Genomic DNA, 15,340 nt, shown 5'->3' on the forward strand with positions numbered 1-15,340 from the left:
AAATGGTAATTTGACATATTTTGGTGCTTTAAAATAATATGTGGATATTCTCAATGATTTATTGCATAAAATTACATATAGTACATATTTTTGTTGAATATTTTCAGCAGTATATAACCTAAATTTTGTAAATCATGTGTTTTAGATTTATATAGTTATAATTGTTTGAAAGTATTGCATTTTTAAATTAACTATTATATTTGTTTGTTATTTTTATGTTAATTTTCGAAACTTTATTTTATATAGTATATATTTGTACATGATGTTTTTAACTTTGTAAGTTTAACTTATTTGATAATTATTTACATTTTATTTTGAAATAAAAAATTTCGTAATATTAACATTTTTAGAAATACCAAATTGAAAAATGATTTGGTATATTTTTGGTGCTTTAAAATAATATGTGAACATTCTCAATGATTTATAATATCAACTTATATATAGTATATGTTAGTTTGAATATTTTCAATAGTATATAACCTAAACTTTGAAAATCATGAGTTTAAATTTAGATTTATATAGTTATACTTGTTAGAAAGTCTTGTATTTTTAAATTAATTATTCTTTTCGTTATTTATTTTTTAATTTGTGAAAAATATTAAACATTATGTTAACTTAATATAGTATTTATATTTTTGTAAATTTACCTTATTCGATATTGATTTATATTTTAGTTTGAAATAAACATTTTTTTGGTAATATTAACATTTTTAAAAATAGTAAACTTAAATAATAATTTGTCATACTACGATTGGTCGTTTAAATCCTATGTGGACGCTCTCGATGGCTTATAGCCTCAACTTTTATATAGTATAGATTGAATAAAAAAACTAGTTAAAGATTCTTAGTTTTTAAAAGTTTTGATTAGAGCTTTATAAACTGTTCTTTTTTTTTGTTCAAACCGTTCTTTAGACCTCAATTAAAAGATCTTAAAAATAGTATTGATAAAAACGTTTAAGTACAACCTTTATATGGTTGGTTGTTCTAACAATCTTCCACATGTTTCTCTTTGTAACGTTCCTTTAAGAGATGGATAAAACCAGTCCATGGTCACATGACTAGGGTTTAGAGAGTTAAAGTGGGTGAGACTCGTGAATGGATTTGTGATAACACATGAGTAACATCCCCTCTTGCTTCTACAAAACATATAATATCAATTTTTAGAAAAAAAAATATTATTGTAATGTAACAACCGAAAAGAAGAAACATCAAAGCATGTTTTGTCAAAGTACACGAGAGTATTACTATTCACACTTCCGTTAACAGTAGGAATGATTCTCATGCTCATCTCATGTCATTACAAATACCAAAGAAGTCATCCTCAACATCGTACATCTCTCTTTGCATCTTAAGCTTACTCATTTGTATCCCATTCATTTCACATGGCGCAACTGTATTCTTCAATGAAACCCACGCCAATGCTGAAAGATGAGCTAGACATCGTGATACCAACCATCCGAAACCTAGATTTCCTCGAGATGTGGCGACCCTTCTTTGAAAAATACCATCTGATCATCGTCCAGGATGGTGATCCTTCAAGAACCATCAACATTCCTAAAGGATTCGACTACGAGCTCTACAACAGGAACGACATCAATCGTATCTTGGGTCCCAAGTCTTCTTGCATTTCATTCAAAGACTCCGCTTGTCGTTGCTTTGGTTACATGGTCTCCAAGAAGAAGTACATCTACACCATTGATGATGATTGCTTTGTAAACACCCCTCTCTCTCTCTCTCTCACTATATCAAACGATTATGATCTCAAACGTTGACAATAACTATGCAATGTAGGTTGCAAAGGATCCATCTGGAAAAGAGATCAATGCGCTTGAGCAGCATATCAAGAACCTCTTGACTCCATCAACACCGGATTTCTTTAACACACTCTATGATCCTTATGGTGATGGAGCAGACTTTGTTCGTGGATACCCTTTTAGTATGCGTGAAGGTGCTATAACCGCTGTCTCTCATGGTCTTTGGCTCAACATCCCTGACTATGATGCTCCTACTCAGCTTGTGAAGCCTCTTGAAAGAAACTCCAGGAAATTTTATCTTCCACTGAAAAGCTTAAACAATGAAGTAGTGCTTCTGTTTTGCTTATTGGTTTAGTGTTTTTGGTTATGTGCAGGTATGTTGATGCGGTCATGACCATTCCCAAAGGAACTCTCTTCCCTATGTGTGGTATGAACCTCGCTTTTGATAGGGAGCTGATTGGTCCGGCTATGTATTTTGGACTTATGGGTGATGGGCAGCCAATAGGCCGCTACGACGATATGTGGGCTGGTTGGTGTGTCAAGGTAAATGCACTAGCTAGATCCGAGGTCATTAGCTCAACTGGAAAGGACTATGACCATTGTGTCAAAGATCTCTTGAGTGACCGTCAGAACGAAACTAATATTACATGTTGTTGTGCCCGAACCTCCTGATATTCAAAAAAACAATTCTCTAGCTAGGTTGGTCAAATGCAACTCTTATTCATTGGTTTTGTGCAATGGTTAAACAACAAATGTAGGTGATATGTGACCACATGGGATGGGGAGTGAAGACGGGTTTGCCTTACATATGGCACAGCAAAGCCAGCAACCCGTTTGTGAACCTGAGAAAGGAATACAATGGAATCTTCTGGCAAGAAGAGGCGATACCTTTCTTTCAATCTGTGACTCTTCCTAAAGAATGCACTTCGGTGCAGCAATGCTACATGGAGCTGGCTAAGCTGGTGAAAGAGAAATTGGGGAAGGTGGATCCTTACTTCACCAAGCTTGCGGATGGAATGAACACTTGGATTGAGGCTTGGGATGAGCTTAACTCTCCAGATGGAGCTGAGGCCAAGGCACCAAAGGGCAAAGATGAGTAAAAGTGAAGGTCAATGAATAAGGCAAAATGGTATTGTTACTAGAAGATGAGGGCTTGTTAGTCACATCCTCTTTTAATTGTTGTTGCAGTTGCTATTATTTTGCATTTGTATTTGTGTTGTCATTTCATTGTTCTATGTAGCTTTTGTTTCTATTTATGAATTATCTATCATTTCTGTGTTTCCTTCAAATGTGCCAATAGTGTGTTGAAAGATAGGTTTTTATCTTTCAAGGTAAAACCAATTCAGTTCATCAGATTCAAGAACACCAAAGTTGATTGCATCTACAAAGACCGAATTAAAAGACATAGAGCTTGAAATATATCACCGTTCAGGTTCTCGGTTCTAGAGATATATGATCCGTTCGGATAATTCATAGTATCCCAACCCGAACTAAACCTTATTTTTCGATTTGGTTCCATGTATAGTAAAACCAATTCAATTCATTAGATTCATGAACACCAAAAAAGTTGATTGCATCTACAAAGACAGAGCTTGAAAGATAAGAAGATTGAAATATAGGACATAAGAGATAAAGAGAATAAAAGAATTGGTTTCTGCAAAAACAGAGCTAGAACTTGTCAATCTCAACGCCATCTCTCAAAACCTCATAAGCATCACGGCTTCTGCTTTTCTTCACCCCCGCGTTGAAATGGATCTTCGACGAGTCTGCTGAGATGCTTGTGACTTTAACCCATATCATTACTTTAGTTTTGATCCCTTCAACATCAGCTAGCTTTCCTTTCTCGAGAAACCCTGTAACCGTTGTGGTGAACCTCAAGACTGATGAATCTTTGTAGCCGACTTCGCAGATTGTTGGAATGAAGACGGTGAGTTTCTTTGTCTGTTCATTGAACTCGTAGTTGGTTGCATCGCGTGGAAAGATCCCAATAGGCAAACCAAACTCTGTGAGTAACTCGGGTAATGGCTTCTGCATTTTCCCTGTTGAGCTCTTTTCCTTGAGTGTCAAATGGAAACAGAGATTGATCGTGGGAGAAGAAGAAAAACTGACCTTTGATTTTGTTCACCAACCATTTTGTTCCTCCTTGGATGCTGTTAGACAGAGACTGGAAGGGAAAAAAAAAAATGTTGTAGAAAACGCAAGATCAACATATCATTAAACAGAGCATGTTCTGGAGAGATTTAAGGAGCTTGACTTGCAAGCAATCATAAAATGAGAATCACAAGGGAACCCTAACGAGAATCGCTAGACTACATCTTTTGCGCTAATACAGATCATGATCTGGAGAGATTCAAAGAGCTTGACTTGCAAGAAATCACAAAATGAGCATGAAGACGAGAATCACAACGGATCTCCAATGAGAATCGCTATCATTAACATGATACTATCACAGAAAGGAATATCAAATCTGAAAACTGAAAAAGTTTTGGAGAATTGCAGTAACGCAATCCTATGAACATACGATAGAAAATGCAGAAAATGAAGCGCAATGTGATATGATTAAACCACCATTTACCAGACTAAGCGACACAGATCAATTGAAAATCCACATAACCCTGAGATCGATCAAAACACGGTATAAAAGATGAATCAACATTCTCAAGAGCATCTGATCGAGATCAACATTTCATTTATTGAACTACTAACAGATCAGGTTCTGGAGAGATTCAGAGAGCTTGGCTCGCAAGAAACAACAAAATGAGCATGAAAATCACAACGGATCCTATGAACGTACGACATAAAATGCAGGTGAAGATTCAACGAGCTACACCATCATTTAAGCGACACAGATCAATTGAGAATCTACATATACCCTAGATCGATCAAGCCACGGTACGAAAGATGAAGCAAAACATTCGAGGTCAGAGATCGAAATACGATGTTGGTGAAATGATTCACGACGAGGGATCAAAAGCAAGTAGTAGTAGTAGTAGTAAGTGAAAGGAGTAGAGTGACGGACGAAACGTACGTTGATATCGTCACCAACGGAACCGAGCTGCTTGTTCGCCTTCTGACCTAACCAGTAAGATCCCACCTTGTTCAAGATCTGATCCATTCTCTCTCTCTCTCTTGCCGAGATCGGAGGAAGCAAGCTTTTCTATCACTGATTCATTTCATCTCGTCTCTTATTTTTGGAACACTATAGCATCCACTAAATTATTTACACGTAGCAATATGATCTCATTCATTTCATCTCGTCCCTTTTCTTTCCCAACACCATAATAACTAACAGCCAACTTTCTTTATGACTAATCTAATGAAATGAAGGTCCATAGACTACTAATAAGAGCATCATGTATACCAGTGAACATCTTTTCCACTCAAAAGAAGCTTTGCATGAACAGGTTCAGTGGAGACATCACTAGCAGGTTCCATAGTTTAATGGAGAAGCTAGATAATAGCCAGCTAGAATGTATGTATACTACAACACTTCCTTTTGAGACTGTACAAACTAAATCGGAACTTGCATCAGTCTGTACAAAAAGATTTATCAAGAAAATAGCAAATAGCAGCTGATGATTTTGGATTTTACAGGTTACACTGCACCAAAGAGAGAATACCACTGAAACATTAATGTACATTTTTCATAGATGAATGATGATATATTACATGAGAAGAAGATTCGTGATCAAATTACTAACTAAGCAGGAAGGTTTCTACAACATCTAAGGAACCGTAGAGATGGTTAAAGAGCTTTTGGTTGCTAAGCTAAAAACCAAGACTGTTCAGACAAACACATCAAACAAATGAACTCAGTGCTCTGTCTATTGCTTGTTAATGATGCTCCACATACTGTTACATGACTCATGGGCCGTCATTTTATTTGTCTCTAATTGGAACTTCTCAACTCTTTTCTCGCGATCTACCATATCTAATGAATACTTTAAATCAAGGATTCAAAGGAATGAGACTCGTGATGTAAAGAGACGATGAAAAATGAAAAAAAGGATACAGCCTGAGATCTTGAATGGATCATTAACGTCTGCTTCTGGTATAACCTTTGTGACACACGCATACATAGAAAGCTTCTTCCTGCAGATGAAAAGAGGGTCTGAGAAACCAATATCTACCAATCAATATGGTTTGCGAATCTTACTCAGCTCTTAAGTCGTCACGCTCTTTTCTCTTTAAAGACTGCCTCTTTTCATCAATGGAAGCCCATTGGGCCTTCAGGTCTTTGAGTTCATCAGCGACGACTGTTTTGACAGAACAAAAGACTCTTCATGTCACTGAAACCAAACGGAGTAATAACAATAATTTAACTGAAGCTAAAGTATACTATACACTTATCTACGCTCGGCATTTATCTTGCGTTCTAGCTCCATATCTTCATCAAGCTCTCTCTGAAGACGCTCAATCTCGTCATCTCGAGCTGAAACATCTGAATAAGCTTCATCTGCTTTCTTCTTATAAGCTTCTAGCTTCTTCTTACAATCTGCATTTGGAAAAAAAAAAAAAACAAACAAACAAATCGAAGACTTTTATATGGTTAAGTCTTGTAAAGTATCAGTCTTTCGAAGATTTCTAGAGACCCAATTCTAGAAATTTACCTTTGATAGATTCCTGAATCCGATTGAGATCCTCGTCGCAAGCGAAGTGGAGAGCTTCTGAGTGGTCGAAGCTTTGCGATACGACGTCGAACCCGTTCTTGGAGTTCAGTAAGTTGATCAAATCGTCTCCGAAGGAGATTAGATTTTGAATATCAAATGTGGGCCCAGATCAACTTATATAATGGGCTAGCCCAAATTCTCGTAATGGGCTAATCAAATTTGTGCGTTCAGTATGACTTCCGTTTATTTTTGTCTAAGTAATTTCATTTTGTGCACGTTCTTTAGTGACTCCATTGTCATAATTGTTTTGGAGGTCTTCTAACTCTTCCACACAGCTGGTTCCAAATAGCAGGCTACACAAATGGTCCAAAAGACCTTCAATTTTAACCTTTTTTTTCTTATTCCTCTTACAATTTCGGAATGTAAAGAGCCAGTCCCGTCCCAAAAGAGGCTCAAAAGAAAGAAGCTTTTTCTCTCCTTCTCCTCTGTTCCCTCTCATTAATATTACACAGAGGAAGCGTAGAGAGAAATCTCTGGCCGGTGTTTTCCGGCGAAACTCTGCCCATGGTCAGTGGCGGACCCAGCCCCATTTTTTAAGGGTGTCAAATATACTAAAATAAGTAAAAAAAGGTAACACCAACGGGGGGTTAAGAGGGGGGGCTTTTCACCAACTGAGCTACGATTTCTTCTTGCCCAATGAAAAAAACTCTTTAATATGTATATTTAACCTGTTGCAGGTGCAACCCCTTCCTAACACGTGGGTCCGCCTCTGCCCATGGTTGGGTCTCTCTTCCGGCGTCGCACCTTCTTCACGGTGGACGGCTGGCTTTGGCTCCGGTTGCTCGCGTTCTCTTTGACAGAGCTCCTGGCTCTTGGCTCCGGTTGTATCGCCTTATCCTTGCGACGTTGCTGGCTTACTACCGATTATCTTCCGGTTCTGGTTGATCTTCGCTTCCATGTTCTCCTTGCTTCCTTTGAACCCGATCTCAACTTGTTTCATTCAAAGTAAATCGATGTTTGTGGTCGTTGGTGGTTCGATTGAAGTTATTTGAAGTGAAGAAAATATAGCTTCGGTTTTGGCTCGATTGGTGGCTCTGTTCAGAGTAGATTCTCCGTTACAGTAGATTGACTCTCCTCGTTGATAGAGCTCCGAAGTTACAACCGGTGGTGTTGTAGATAGTAGTGTCTTCAACTTCTAATGTCGTCAACGGTGAGGCGTTTTGATTGGGCCCTTTTTCCGGTTGTTTCTGGTGGGCTTTCTGATTAGATCTTCGCCGGAGATGTCCTTGTCACTGAAGTGCGGTGGTGGCTTGTTTCGCGGGCACGTGGCCTGACTCGCTAGTAGCAACACGTGCATCTCAAGTCGGTTCCGACTTCGGTTGGACTCTTTTTTGGTTGTTTGCCTCGCTTTTGATAGGCTTAGAGGATGATTGGAAGGAGCTGTAGGTTTAAAAAGATTCAAAGACTTAAATATAAATTTTCTAAAGCAAAAAATAAGTGTTCTATATTTATGGTTTTCCATAGCTAAAAATAAATAAAAAAGAAAGAAAAATATGTAGCTTTAAATTTTTTTTTTTTTTTTTTTTTTTTTTTTTGGTAAACGATTTAAAAAGCCTTTACAAAGCATGATTGACAAAATTTTGGTCTGTATAAATAATTTAGGCTGCAGAGAGATCTTACAGCACTTCTAAAGCACTTGCCAATCAACCCTTTAGTTTGTGGGCTTTGTTTGATATCTTTTCTTTTTTCTTGTACTTTTGTGCCTTGGTCCTTTGTTCAATAAGAGCAAAACAATTGAGAAAAAAAAGTGCCAGTCTCGTCCCATAGCTTAGACGGGCCTAAAGCACGTACAATTTAAATATATTTTTTATACTTATGATAAAACCTAATCTATTATATTTACAAAAAAAACTTAACACTAAATATTAATGAAAAAAGGTGGAGCACATGCCACACCCTCTCATGCTTTGGATCCGCTCGTGTTGGGGGGGGGGGGGGGTTCTTAGATAGAATTTGTTACTATGCAGCTTATTGAAAGTTTTTCTTGTATCACTTTGTTATTTAATTTTGAAATAAATTCACATACAAAAATTTATTAAAAAATCTATACATCATTGAATATAGTTAAAATATATGACATTGGGGGGGGGGGGGGGGGGGGGGGGGGGGGGTTCTTAGAAATAATTTGTTATTATGCAGTTTATCAAAATATTTTCTTGTATCACTTTGCTATTTAATTTTGAAATAAATTTACATACAAAAATTTACAAAAAAAATCTATACAATCATTGAATATAGTTAAAAATATATAAGGGGGGGGGGGGGGGGGGGGAAGGTTCTTAGATATTGTTAGTACGCAGCTTATCCAAGAATTTCCTTGTATCACTTTGCCATTTAATTTTGAAATAAATTCACATACAAAAATTTACAAAAAATATATCCAATCATTGAATATAGTTAAAATATATAATATTTTGGGTAAGATCAAGGGGGATAGAACCAGGGTGTATGCTAACTCAAAATAAAATTAGTTAACCATTAGACTAAACCAACATCTTACAAAATGAAAGGAGTTATACTTGGATGCGATGAGAAGATACAGAATTCGACATTGACAAAAGGTAATTTTAACATTTAGGTCCAGTCAAGCTCCTTCCCATGCGCAACACTTTGATTGGATCATTTTAAAGTAATCGAAGTGACAATGAATATATAAATCTTCTTCTGTTGTACGTACAATTATTTGAACCAGCGTTTATGGCGTGCGCTTGGTAGGTTGGTTGTTTCACTTTCATAGCACAACACAAGTGAAGTACGAATCTATGCCTAGGTTTATGTCCAGGTTCATGATGGCCTGCCTGTAATTTGACTAGGGAACGTGTATAGAAAGAATAAGAGTCGTAGAATCTTGGCATTTTGCTAGAGTTTATAAACAATGATTACGTTACGAACATTACAGAATTTCATAACAGCACATGTTGATATATATTATGATTTAATTATGTTTGTTAAAAGTAGAATATTATGATTAATCTCGGTTCTAGAGAGCATTCAGAAATTTTCGTTTTAAACAACGACTCTTCGTACCAAAAAATGTTTGAACTCGGAACACAAGAAAACCAACTCCTTATATTAGTGACTACCAATACAATGCTAATTTAGTTATGTTTGTTAATATCATTAAAATTTTATGTGTCAAGTATATATATTGTGCATCTTGTTTCAGACGTACGTGAGATTCGTTGTATAGAACCATGTATCAGATTAGACTATCACTAGGTCACGCCAATCAAACCAAAGAAATATAACGCGTGACTTCACGTGTATGGTTGAGAGTAATGTCTTTACTTGCTCGTCTTATCCATGATTAGAAGTTGGAACAACTACTTAAATTAATTCCTCGAGTTTTAAAGTATACTATTATTTTTCGTGTACTATAGTGAGTTTCAATTTAGTTTAGATTATACTTATACAAGATAAGTACGTCATTATAATATCAAACTAGGATGATTAACATTAGTGGACACATTTCTTAGAACAGTGTGTGAGACAAACGGATACGTTTCAGCTGATAGCAATTTTACGAATTTACTAATAATTAAATAGATTATTTACGCCTATATATGAACAACTCCGCCAAAACTCATACTCTATCTCTTCTCTCTTCATAAAATATCCGGAGACGTTTTAACGGCGGTGAAAAGATGCGGATGTTGACGACGGCGGTAAATACATTACTGAAACGGGAAAACTCCCTTCTCCAACGTCATGGCTTCGCACATGTAGTAGCTCAAAGAACAAACTCCGTTCACCAGACCGAAACAAAAGTTCCGAAAATACCCCCGTTCAGTTATTCTCCGCCGCCTTACGACGGTCCTTCCACCGGAGAGATCATCGCCAAGCGGCGAGAGTTCCTCAGCCCCGCTCTGTTCCACTTCTACAATACTCCAGTACAAAATAAAGGCCCTTTCTCGTTTCCTTTAAAACGACGCCGTTTGTTTATATGCTTATATATACATACTATACGTTTCTAAAACAAAAAATGTTTTCAAAAAAAATCTCATTTATTAAATTTCTATTGGTTTATAGCCGTAAGAAATACTTATTCAGAGAAAACAATGTATGTTAAATAATATGTGTAAAAATAAAAATACATTTTAGAACTAAACGAAGTATATATTATTTTTCTTGAGTGACTAACTTATGAGTCGGTAGGTCCGTAAATGTTTTAATTAGGACGAGCCGGACCATGCTAATTTGTATATATGTTTGATGATGGACAGTTAAACATTGTGGAGGGAAAGAAGCAGTACGTATTCGACGAGACGGGACGGCGATACTTAGATGCCTTCGGTGGAATAGCGACGGTTTCGTGTGGCCATAGCCACCCGGAAGTAGTTGAATCTGTCATCAAACAGCTAAAGCTTATTCAACATTCCACCACCCTTTACCTTAATCACACCATCTCTGATTTCGCTGAAGCTCTTGTCTCCACTCTCCCCGGAGATCTCAAGGTTAATAATAAAAACATAAACTTTTTCGAGCTGTGAAATAAAAGGTTTTGTGGTCGATGACTATGTAGGTTGTGTTTTTTACAAACTCTGGTACGGAGGCGAATGAGCTGGCGATGATGATGGCTAGGCTGAACACTGGATGTAACGATGTGGTTTCACTTAGGAACTCTTACCATGGAAACGCAGCTGCCACTATGGGAGCCACTGCTCAGTCCAACTGGAAATTTAACGTCGTTCAGGTTTTGTTTTTTTTTTTTATCATTTCTGCTTAAACAATATGATAACTATTTCATTGTAGTTTGGTTTCACTATTTTTTTTTTCATTTGTAGGTATTAAAATTAAAAAATATAGCGGAATCTGAATCGAAAAATATTATAAAACTTTAATGAATGTTTTTTTTTTGCTTTTAAAAGAAAGATAAATTAATTACACTTTGAATGTGGTACTTATTCATAGACAAAAATATTTTAAAATCTGTAAATTCTTTTTGAACATCCATTTGCATCGGTTTAGTAAGAGTTTTGATGTAGATCAGTAGATTTATTTTTGGTTTGATGTAAGTCTTTATATATTTTGGTCAACCTTTTGGTGTGGGTTTGGTTTTAGTTTCAACTTTTATCAGGGTATACAAAACATTAAATGATCATAGTTTACTGGTAGTGGTACCTATGGATGTTTGAATCTTATTAGGATTGAGTACATTTATAAAATAAACTACACACATATTTAAACCTGGGTATCAACTTTGTAACAGAGTGGTGTACATCACGCGATAAATCCAGATCCTTACCGGGGAATATTCGGATCAGACGGTGAAAAGTACGCTAGGGACGTACATGACCTGATCCAATTCGGAACTTCCGGTCAAGTCGCCGGTTTCATCGGCGAATCTATCCAGGCGAGTTTAATTCCTAGTTTTTTTTTGTACATGCATATAGCATACATGCATGAAGCACGTTTACGACGTATACGTGTGTGTATATCAATCTATGTTTGTGCATGGAATGGTGAAACAGGGAGTTGGAGGAATCGTGGAGCTGGCTCCCGGATACTTACCGGCGGCATACGACATCGTGAGGAGAGCCGGAGGAGTTTGCATCGCCGATGAAGTTCAGTCCGGTTTCGCTCGTACAGGAACCCATTTCTGGGGATTCCAGTCCCATGATGTTATCCCCGACATCGTCACCATGGCTAAGGTTCACCATCATCCATCTTGATTAAATGTCATGCTTTGATTCATTATCAATTATAATTCAAGTTGACTGCATTTACAGGGGATCGGGAACGGCATCCCGCTTGGAGCGGTGGTGACAACACCGGAGATCGCTGGCGTTCTAAGCCGACGGTTTTATTTTAATACTTTCGGTGGAAACCCAATGTGCACTGCCGCGGGACACGCGGTCCTTAGAGTCATTCAGGAAGAGAAGCTCCAAGAGAACGCTTTCCTCGTTGGCTCTCATCTCAAACGTAGACTTACACAGCTCAAAGACAAATACGAACGTGAGTTATATTGTCCAAATAAAGACATAGATATTTTAAAATAATTTGTTTTGTTTGTTTGTTGATTTTTTATATTTTTAATTTTATGCGTTTAGTCATCGGAGACGTGAGAGGAAGAGGATTGATGCTAGGAGTTGAGTTTGTGACAGACCGTGACTTAAAAACTCCGGCTAAATTAGAGACTCTTCATCTAATGGATCAAATGAAAGGTTAGACACATTTAATAAACAAAGCAACTCCGATAATAAAAGGGAAGAAGAAATAAGTCTGATCATAATGCTTTTTTGATATCGAAGAAAAAAACATAACTGGAACCTAATGTAAATTCCTTCCCATATTAAATATTTACACTGGAGATGGTCTGATAAACCAAATGATCATTCATCCTCTCATCCTATACTTTGATATACTTGCATTGTAATATGTATATTTTGATATAAAGAGATGGGAGTGTTGGTGGGTAAAGGTGGGTTCTACGGGAACGTCTTCAGAATCACTCCTCCTCTCTGCTTCACCCTGAATGACGCTGGTTAGCTCCATAGACTTTTCTGTTCAGATTAGTTTCTTCAAAATCACTTATTTGTTATTCATATATAACTAGTGTTTTCTCAAATCTTTTATTTTGTAGATTTCCTTGTGGATGTGATGGATCACGCATTGTCCAAGATGTGATTTACTCTCCTTTCTAATATCTTTCAAGATCATTCACCTTGTGTAGTTGTGTGTGTACACATATATAAATGACACAATACAAAAAGTGAAATTATGATCTTTTGTTGGTTTTTAGTACCCAGATGTATCACGGAGCATATAAATAATAAAGTCTCGTTGTTTTGTTTCTCCAGTGGTATGATATGCACACTAGGTAATAATCCGCCCCTTGCGTAGGATGTGATTATTAGTTTCGTTATTTTAATAGAAACACATTAAATCTGTTTAATTTGGATATTGGTTCAGTTTTAAGTTATTTTTTGGTTTTTAATCTCCTAAAATATAACTATTATTTTAAATTAATATTTATTTTGGTTTATTCGGTTAGAATGTTTGATTTTTTAGTTTTTTTCGATAAAAACCAAAAATTACTATTATTTTTTTATTTTCATGTTATGAATTTTAGATAGTCGTCAGGTCAAACCAATGATTTCATATCATAGTTTGTAAACGGATAATAGTTCAAGAAAAAGAAAAGAAAATTATTAAGACAAATCATTTTACTACAATTTGGTCAGTAGTGAAAGAAACATTAAAGAATATTCGGGTATTTGGAGGCATTCACGTCGATTCAGTCTTTAGCCACCTGGATAGTTGGTGACTCTAATATCCGAAATGATTTAGAATTTTAAAGAATATCCGATTTGATCCGTAGATAAAATAAAATTTTAAAAATAATTAATGTTTTTTAAATAACATTTTATTACAAAAATAAAATAATATTTAATTTTTTAAATTTTAATACCTAATATAATAAATTTAATTCATAAAAATATTGTAAAACTATAATATATATAACATATATATATATATATATATAAAATTCTGTACATATATGTATATATATGCATATAACAGATCGAATTAGATATCTGTTCCTAAAAATATAGGTATTTGTGATTTGTTTTTTTTTAATTGTATTTTAGTATTTGATTTGGTTCGTAGAGTTACAGATATCCATATTTTTTGGTTCAAATCAAAACGGATAACGAATCAAATCAAAATTTATAAATATTTTACCCAACTTTATCCGTAAACAATAAAAATAATATATATATATATATATAGTTTACCTTTTGATTCATTATTTGTTTTGATTCGAACCGAAAATATATAGTGTAAACACATTTATGAATATAGTGTGAACGCGTTAGCATATTTATTATCAAATCATTGTGAGGTTGTCATGTGTCTATTACAGTGTGAATGCATTTATTACAATGTTTCTTATTTAATATATAAGGGATATTGGTGATGATGGGTTCGACTGTGTCTGTGTCTATAAAAATTTAGATGTATAAGTTTAGTTGTAGGTAAGTCGGTTGTAGCGGTAAATTTGTTACTGTAGACTTGTTTGGAGAGACTTTTGTTGTAGTTAGATTTTTTTATAGTTGTAAGCTATAGGCTGTAGATATTTTAAAATAAACTATGTGATGTATATATAAAATAATTATTTTTATCAATTAAAATAATGTATTTTTTTTTATAAATTATTAAATTTTACTGTTATTTAAAATGTGATATTTATATAATATTTATGTTATCTAAACTATTTTAATAATTTTAAAAACACCCAAAATAAAATTAAAATATTTATAGATGTTTTTTATTATGATTATCTAATTTATTTTATATTTTAAACAATTTTTTTCATTTTACAAATTCTATAGCCTATAAAAAAAGATGTAGGTATTTTAACCAAAATACATTAAAAAAAAATTGCTTTACTTTTTTGTTGTAACTTTTAAAATAAAAGTAAAGCATGATTGGTAAAAATTAATAAAAATTTGATGTAGGTTTTAACTTTTAAAAATAAAGTTACAACATGATTGATAAAAATTAATAGAAACTTGATGTAAGTTTTAATTTTTAAAAATAAAACTACAACATGATTGGTAAAATTATTGATTTAAAATTAAATAAAACTGAAGTATAAAGATAAAGCCCAACCAATCACCCACATGATTAGAATCTGAAAGCTGTGGGGCAAAGGTGAAACGGGTGGTCATCAAAAGCGAGGTGTTGGAAGTTGCGGTGGAGAAGGAAGGAGAAGTACGTCCGGAGAGCTGTTATGATCGTTAAGGCTAGACTTGTCAGCGTGAAGATGAGCTCTTCAAGTATGCTCAGTGTCTTCCTCATCATCCCAATACTTCTTTTCTCACTTTGATTTGTATAATCTAATACAGTCTTATGCAGTATACATTTTAAAAAAAAAATCATAATGTTTTACGCGTAAATAAAAGTTTGTGT

At 35.0% G+C, this 15,340-nt stretch overlaps 4 protein-coding genes across 4 annotated transcripts; 2 read left to right on the forward strand and 2 right to left on the reverse strand.

The window, feature by feature from the left end:
- Positions 1-1,310: 1,310 nt before the first annotated feature.
- LOC106356761 (UDP-arabinopyranose mutase 3) lies at positions 1,311-3,036 on the forward strand. Its single transcript, XM_022709831.2, has 4 exons — positions 1,311-1,712; positions 1,792-2,042; positions 2,129-2,297; positions 2,513-3,036. Exons 1-4 carry the CDS (start codon positions 1,383-1,385, stop codon positions 2,852-2,854), a joined length of 1,092 nt encoding a protein of 363 aa, XP_022565552.1. The 5' UTR covers positions 1,311-1,382; the 3' UTR covers positions 2,855-3,036.
- A 179-nt stretch (positions 3,037-3,215) lies between these two features.
- On the reverse strand, positions 3,216-5,137 carry BNAC03G36320D (uncharacterized protein At5g01610). The gene is made up of 3 exons (XM_013796485.3): positions 4,783-5,137; positions 3,864-3,918; positions 3,216-3,793 (listed from the first exon to the last, which is right to left on the reverse strand). Exons 1-3 carry the CDS (start codon positions 4,867-4,869, stop codon positions 3,423-3,425), a joined length of 513 nt encoding a protein of 170 aa, XP_013651939.1. The 5' UTR covers positions 4,870-5,137; the 3' UTR covers positions 3,216-3,422.
- A 234-nt stretch (positions 5,138-5,371) lies between these two features.
- LOC106355580 (kinetochore protein SPC24 homolog) lies at positions 5,372-6,521 on the reverse strand (the record flags this gene model as incomplete). Its single annotated transcript, XM_013795500.3, has 5 exons — positions 5,372-5,685; positions 5,767-5,846; positions 5,911-6,012; positions 6,105-6,249; positions 6,365-6,521. Coding segments are annotated over 5 exons (591 nt in total), but the record flags the coding sequence as incomplete, so codon positions are not given.
- Positions 6,522-9,993: 3,472 nt separating this feature from the next.
- LOC106352999 (alanine--glyoxylate aminotransferase 2 homolog 3, mitochondrial) lies at positions 9,994-13,219 on the forward strand. Its single transcript, XM_013792664.3, has 9 exons — positions 9,994-10,314; positions 10,648-10,878; positions 10,947-11,117; positions 11,634-11,777; positions 11,896-12,075; positions 12,154-12,379; positions 12,475-12,588; positions 12,822-12,908; positions 13,008-13,219. The coding sequence occupies exons 1-9, from the start codon at positions 10,069-10,071 to the stop codon at positions 13,049-13,051; spliced, it is 1,443 nt and encodes a 480-aa protein (XP_013648118.1). The 5' UTR covers positions 9,994-10,068; the 3' UTR covers positions 13,052-13,219.
- Positions 13,220-15,340: the final 2,121 nt, after the last annotated feature.

The sequence above is a fragment of the Brassica napus genome, chromosome C3 (genome assembly GCF_020379485.1).
Source record: "Brassica napus cultivar Da-Ae chromosome C3, Da-Ae, whole genome shotgun sequence".
NCBI lineage: Eukaryota > Viridiplantae > Streptophyta > Magnoliopsida > Brassicales > Brassicaceae > Brassica > Brassica napus.